Source organism: Chlamydotis macqueenii, chromosome 5 (assembly GCF_036417535.1).
Source record: "Chlamydotis macqueenii isolate bChlMac1 chromosome 5, bChlMac1.mat, whole genome shotgun sequence".
NCBI classification, from domain to species: domain Eukaryota; kingdom Metazoa; phylum Chordata; class Aves; order Otidiformes; family Otididae; genus Chlamydotis; species Chlamydotis macqueenii.
In genome coordinates this window covers 37833701-37840807 of record NC_141560.1, presented here as the reverse complement: position 1 = coordinate 37840807, position 7107 = coordinate 37833701, and the positions used below count along the sequence as shown (strand labels likewise).

The window sequence follows — 7107 nt, the reverse complement described above, 5'->3', positions numbered from 1 at the left end:
ACGAAAGGCCCGCTGAAGTGAGGTTGGGGCAAGCCTCGCTAAGGCTCTCAGGGCAGCAGACCTCACGCTGGGGCACCCTGGTAGCAAGAAGCTTTAAAGCGTTTTGCGGTTTTTTTTTTTTTTCTTTCATACAGAAACTGCCGCCGTCCTCCCCCCTCCTCCCCGCCGTATCGATATCAGTATGAATCATACTTTGCCTACTAAAATCTGGAAGAGATTATTTGCTCAGGGACGTTATGTTATTTCTTTCTTTCTTTCTTTTTTTTAAGTTTTACAATTTCAAGTTCTGGGGGCTGGAGAGAAGTACATGGGGAGGAAAGGCAGAATTTATCGAACAGCCTTTTAAAGGGCAAACCCGTATTTTAACAAGCAGTGAGCAGTTTCCCCTCGCAGAGCCTGCCAGGTTTCAATAAAAATTGGAAAAAAGGAGTAAGGAGCGGGGAGGGGGGCGAGCGGGCGGGGGGGCCATGTGAATCGACACCGCCAGCTTGCAAAAGCGCGGGGCCGCGCCGAAACGGACCCGGCCCCTGCGGCTGGAAGCGGGCGGGCCCCAGCCGCCTCGGCTGGAGAGCGAGGTCCCGCGCGCCCGCCCCGCGCAGGCCGTTCCCCGGCGCAGGGGGCCGCAGGGGCGCCGCCGCCCGCGCGCGCGCGCGGGCCGGGGAGATGCGAGGCCGCGCGGGCGCTGCCCTGGCCCGGCCCGGCCCGGCCCGCCCCGCCTCGGCCCCCGCGAGCGGCCCCGCACGCCGCCCCGCCGCGCGCAGGCCGGGTGGAGGGGGCAGCGCGCCTGCCCCGCGCCGGGCCCCGCGCTACGCGCGCGCACACAGGGGCGCACACAGGGGCGCAGGCACGCGCGCAGAGGCGTGCAGGGGCGCGCGGCGGCCCACCCCACCGCCTCCTCCGGGGGGGGGGAGGTAGCCAGCACCACCCCCTCCACCGCCGCGGGCCGCTTCTTTTTTTTTTTTCTCCCCTCTTTCTTTCTTTTCGTCTTTTTTTTTTTTTTTTCCCTCCTCGTCCTTCCCTCCCCCCGCCCTTCTTCCTCCCGAAAGTTTTTCTGGGCCTGCCCGCCCGGGTGATTCAGTCGCGGTGTCAATCACCCTGCCCTCCTCCTCCTCCTCCCCTTCCTCCCGCCGCCGGCTCCTCCTCCCGGGGGGGCAAGTCCAAAAAGTTTATAAGTGGAGCTTTCCCCAACCCGCTGGAAGCGGTGAGCGGGCGCGGCGGCCGGGCAGGCGGGGTGGTGGCAGCGGCGGCGCGGGGAGGCTGCGAGCCGGGGCGCTGGAGGCTGTGCCTTACCCACGCGTGACTCCTCGTGTCTGTGTGCCGCTGCCCCACCCGCTCCCCCCCTCGCTCGCCGAAGATGTCCACAGCCCTGGTGTCGCCCACCATCTTCGACCTGAGTGAAGTTTTATGCAAGGTAAGGGCGCCGGCGAGGGCCGCTCCTCCAGCTTCGGGGCCTTTCAGCTTCTCCGGGGTTCGCGTTTGGGTTTTTTTCCCCTTCTCTCGTTTTCTGGTCGGGAGCAACTTCGGCGCCGGAGCCGGAGGTCGCAGGGCGGGGGCCGAGCGCGTCCGCCCCGTCCCGGGGGGCCGGGTTCCGCGCCACCGCCGGCCGCGCTTCCCGCCTCGGCCGCTCCGGCGGAGGGGAGGGCGCGGATGGGGACAGCGCTCCTGGCGGGCCGAGCCGCGGCGCTGGGCGGGGGGAGACGGATCCTTCCTCTGCCCCCGGGGCCGCCGCGCCGCAACACGCCCGGGCGCGGCGGGGCGGGCGGCGGCGCTGCTGCCGCCGCCGCGGGGCCGGGCGGGCTCCCTCCCCGCCGGGCTGGGCCGCCCCTCGCCCGGCTCCGCCGAAGGGAGCAGCGGGGGCTGGGGCTGGGCGGGAGCCGCGGCCGCGTGAGGAGCGGTGGGGTGGGCACCAGCGCTGCGCCCTGCACTTCCCGCTCGCCGCCGTCCCCCGGGGGGCTTTTCCAGAAAAGAGCTCCGGCCTCGAGAATTTTTTTGGACGCAGACAGCGGCTCCCTCGCGTCTGGCGCTTGGCTCGCCTCGTTGCTTCCCTGCGTGAGGGGACGGGGAGCGGCGACCCGGGTGCCTCGGGTGCAGCGGCGAAAGGGGCTGAAGGAGTCGTTGCTGCGGGGAGGGGGGGGCGTTCCCCGGACCGCCGTGCTCGCTGCCCACTGGCGGAAAGCGGCGGGGCGCTGCGCCGCGTTTGCCGTGCCGTGGCGCGGATGGCTGCAGGGGCTGCGTGGGGACGCCGGAGGAGGCGGTGGCGCTGACCGGCCCTTGCTTTCTCCCCGCAGAGCAACAAGATGTTGAATTACAGCCCCTCGGGTGTCAGCGGGTGCCTACTGGACAGGAAGGCAGTGGGCACCCCGGCCGGCGGGGGTTTCCCTAGGAGGCACTCTGTCACCCTGCCCAACTCCAAGTTTCACCAGAACCAGCTCCTCAGCAGCCTCAAAGGGGAGCCGGCTCCCATGCTGGGCCCCCGGGAAAGCCGCTTCCGGGACCGCTCCTTTTCCGAGGGCGGCGAGCGGCTGCTGCAGCAGAAGCAGCCCGGGGGACAGGTCAACTCCAGCCGCTACAAGACAGAGCTGTGCCGCCCCTTCGAGGAGAACGGCGCCTGCAAGTACGGCGACAAGTGCCAGTTCGCCCACGGCATCCACGAGCTGCGCAGCCTCACCCGCCACCCCAAGTACAAGACGGAGCTCTGTCGCACCTTCCACACCATCGGCTTCTGCCCCTACGGCCCGCGCTGTCACTTCATCCACAACGCGGAGGAGCGTCGCGCCGTGGCGGGGAGCCGGGAGCCTGCCGTCACCGACAGACCTCGCCTGCAGCACAGCTTCAGCTTCGCCGGCTTCCCCAGCACTGCTGCCAGCGGGCTGCTGGACAGCCCCACTTCCATCACCCCACCGCCTATGCTGAGCGCCGACGACCTGCTGGGCTCCCCCACCTTGCCTGACTGCGCCAGCAATCCCTTCACCTTCTCCAGCCAGGAGCTGGTCAGTCTCTTCGCCCCCAGCATGGGGGTTCAGGTGCCCAATGGGAGCTCCCCCACCACCTTCTTGTTCAGGCCCATGTCCGAGTCCCCCAACATGTTTGACTCGCCACCCAGTCCTCAGGACTCCCTCTCTGACCAGGAGGGCTATCTGAGCAGCTCCAGCAGCAGCCACAGCGGCTCAGATTCCCCTATCCTGGACACCTCAAGACGCCTTCCCATCTTCAGCAGACTCTCCATCTCTGACGACTAATCTGGGGTTTCCTCTTGCTTCCCCCATCTCTATTACAATGTTAAGCTGAACTCCCCCCACCCTGGCCCCGGTAGTTCGAGCTGGATGTTAACGTGTCCACCTGCCTGCTGTAGACCCACTGGCTTAAACCTTAAGTGCCAAATTACGATGAAAAGCAATAACGTTTACAAAATTAGTGCCTTTTTAACGCTTTCACTGTGACTGTATTACCTCTCCAGCTGCAGAGGGCACCAGCAGCTCTGTGCACTTCCAGACGTGCAGGAAATGTCCAGATCCAGCTCCCTCCACTGGCCACGTACTGCATTGCCCTCTCCCAGTCCCTTCCTGACTGGCCAGTTTCCGCTAGGCTGCAGGCATGTGGGCAAGCGTTAACATCCAGTCCTCTTTCTCCCCTCCCCTTAAAAACTTAATCTTGCCTGGATCCGCTCAGGTCTGCGGGAAGAAAAGTTGAGAATGGACAAAGATTGTAACACGAGTGGGACTTTGACTGGGAGGAAGAAAACAAAACAAAACGAAAACAAAAACCAGATGGACTATGAGAGACTTGATTTTGGTGCTAAAAGTTCCCCGTGTATTCATGTGACATCTTAAAACAAATAAAGAGATAGAGGGGGTGGGGCCGACGGAAGTCATTCCACACACACACACAAGTTCGTGTAAACAAAGTTCCAGTAGACATAGCTTTAATGGTTTTGCTCTAGAGTACTTTAGACCTATCTTAGAGCACTCACGCCAAGCTTTTTATTATTTTTTTCTGGGTTTTTAATTTTGTATAACTTTTCAGAAATTGGAGAGCAAATTTTGCTTGTCACTGCACAACAATATAAAAAAGCTTATTTAACTTATCAAAACGTATTTATTGCCGAAACCTATGCTTTTTTGTTAATTTTGTTCATATTTATCGGGATGATGAATCCATAGAATATATTCTTTTATGTTTAAATTATGATCTTCCATATTAATCTTAAGATTGTGAAGTGTCTTTTTTCCTTTTTTCCCCCACAGTTTAATATATTATACTACAATGACATTTTTTGTAACTTTACACTTTTTTGGTTATTTTATTTTAAAAAATGAAAAATTAATTTAAAAAAAATGCAAAAACTGTGTTTGGATTATTTATTTTAGAATTCCCCCCTTTTTTTTTGTGTTGGACTGCAAATTGAGTTAATGTGCTTCTTTGCCTTTCTTCTCCTCCTCATCTTCACCTCCCCTGGGTCTTGCGTACCTGGGCTTTAGAATGTACACAACCTGAGCTCTGTTGCGAGACAGCATGGAAGGAAGATCTTTTTCTTCCTCTTTTTTTTTGTATAGATTCTACAAGGAGAAAAGCCTTGAGCTCAAAGTGCCTATCTGAAGACATTCCAAATACAGTTTGTCTTTGTGTTTCTGTATTCAAGTTTGGAGTTTTCCTTGCCAAGGTGAACGGGACTGGCACAAAGAGAATAATGAATGTAATTTTTCTTTTTCCCCCTGTTACTGTTCACTACATTGCTTTTTCTTCCTCTTTGTGTGAGTTTATTTAAAAGATAATCTCTTTTGTAACGACTGTTTGCAGTTTAAATCAATAAACCCCAAGTTTTTTCAAGAAACTGACAGTGGAGCTGGTTTTACTTGCAAAAATTGAGGGGCTGGTTTTAGACAACCACTCAAACGCAGATACTTACCTCCGTTTGACCCTTCAGGTGCCCACCACGTGCTCGGGTATCCTCTCGTCTTTCCTCACCAATTCTGTGGCCAGCCCTGCCAGTGTGTGGGTGCACAGATCAATGGCAGCCAGTACCTGATGTGACCTACCCTAGTGGCCTCTAACCCTCTCTTGTCTCTTATGGAGTCCTTCTCCATCTCGAGTCGCTTGATCTGTTCCTGCAAACTTCTTTCTGATCAGTGTAGCTTAAACCTTGGATTGGCTGTTGTTCCTCCTGTGCCTTGTGTTCCTGCACAGCTCCTTCCCCCTCAAGGAGAACCTATGTGTGTTTTGAGTGGGGCTGAAGTGGGATCTTGAAATGGTAGAGATTCCCTAAATCTCAAGCCTGGCTCGTTAGTGGTACCACTCTGCTTTGGCAGAGCAGCTGTTTGGTGTTTTGCATGGGAGAGGAGCATGGAGCCCCAGCAAAGTCTCGGTGTACGCACACATCACCCTGCTATCGCATTCAAGCCCCTTGAAGTACCAGTCAGCAATCCCAGAAACTTCTGAAGCCAGCGGTTTTGTTTAGGGAAGGTTCTTTGCCAGTGCTGCTCATGGTGTGTCTTGTGTTTTCACCTTGGAGCTTTCCCGTGGAGCAAGCTTGGTGCTCTTCATCTGAAACTCTTCCAGCTCTCTTCCAAATTGGGGGTGGAACACTGCTGCTGAACCAACTGTCTTGATATGCCTCAGTGTTCAGGAGAGACATTTCTTAATTCATGTTGGAAACGTTCCTGCCAAACAAAAGCTGCAGGATACCTCAAGGCTTACATCGAGGTACCTTCCCTGCTGTTGGCTTTGTGCAATATGCTTTCTTGTGTGGTCTGGCAATAAAGGTGAGCGAGGTGGAGGAAAGATGGTGGAAGAGGAGTGTGACTGGTAGAAGCTGGTTCCCATGAACAGTGCAAAAGCTGTATGGGGAGTTTGCTCAGCAGATGCTGACGTAACTAGCACGCGGTGCGGTCTGCATGCCGATCCCTGAGAGTAGAGCCTCAGGCACGGCCCCAGTGCTGCTTAGTGGCCTTCAGATACCTTCTGCTGACCACAACCTTGCCCCTGGGCACAAAGGCGATGGGGCTTACATGAGAGATGGGCTTTATCTGGAAGACCCCAGCCCAGCTGCAGCAAGCACCCAGGCCTGCCTCCTTCCCGGCAGCCGTTGGCCCCTGAAGAGCGAGCCATATCTGATCTGGAGAGGATCCCAAGCCTATCGCAGGGTGTGCGCGTGGAGCTTGAAACTGCTCGCTTCCTCTCTGGACTTTCTATGCAGCTCTTCAAACAAATAGTCTTTGTCCAGTTAATAATTGATGAAGAAAATAGCTGTATTAGTTGCACGGTGCTATTGGTATGACAAACAACTGGGAAGCTGTGCTAAAAGTAGGTCTTCGCTCACGGTGCTGGTGTACTTCCCTTGTCCTCCTAGTGCACTGGTTCTGGGAAGCCAGCACTATTTTTCCCCTGTGCGTTTATTAATGAAAAATGCTCTATCACTCAGTGTTTTGCTTTTTGAAACTAACCTTGAGCTGGGTCATGCAGGAGATAGAGAAGAGCAGAACAGAGCATCAGAAGTTTACTTTCTGTAAATAGCTGGTGAGAGAGAGCACACAAGAGCCTCCAGCAATGCAGGGATTTGCCTGATCTGACACCATTGGCATTCATTGCGGCTTGGGTATCTGGCAGCAGCTAGTCTGGAGGGACTTCTCCTTTCCCGGATTTACCATGGATCAGTTGTCCATCCTCATTCTTGTAGGGTTACCATCTGTGTCCCCTAGCAGTTTGCCATGGTTGGGAATAGCCTAACCAAGGCTCAGAAAGGTAAATAGCCTTTCCTAGCTTGACAGTTTTGAGACACGTGTTCCTCTGATGAGGGCTCCTCCATGCTCTGGCTCATTGATTGAGTACATGGGACTCTTGTTCTTGCTGTGGGGCAGGGGGACACCCATGGTGGCTCTTGCTGCTCCTCACATACTTTTTATTATAGTCATGGATGCTTGCTGTGGGCTTCTTGTAAGAAGACTGGGTCCACGTCTGTCACTTAGTTTTTGGCTTCAAAGTCAGGTGACTCTAATGCTATCCACCTTCAACATGTCTAGCTGTCTTTGGAAATTAAGCCAGCCTGTACGGCTCTGTGCCAGTTGCCTCTTGCTAAGGAGTAACGTGATGACTTTGATCTGCAGAGCTCCA

The 7107-nt window shown here is 55.8% G+C and overlaps 1 protein-coding gene across 1 annotated transcript; it reads left to right on the top strand.

Annotated features, from left to right (window-relative positions):
• Positions 1-1200: 1200 nt before the first annotated feature.
• Positions 1201-4831, top strand: ZFP36L1 (ZFP36 like 1 zinc finger CCCH-type). Its single transcript, XM_086749510.1, has 2 exons — positions 1201-1411; positions 2289-4831. The coding sequence occupies exons 1-2, from the start codon at positions 1355-1357 to the stop codon at positions 3237-3239; spliced, it is 1008 nt and encodes a 335-aa protein (XP_086605636.1). The 5' UTR covers positions 1201-1354; the 3' UTR covers positions 3240-4831.
• The last annotated feature ends 2276 nt before the right edge of the window (positions 4832-7107 follow it).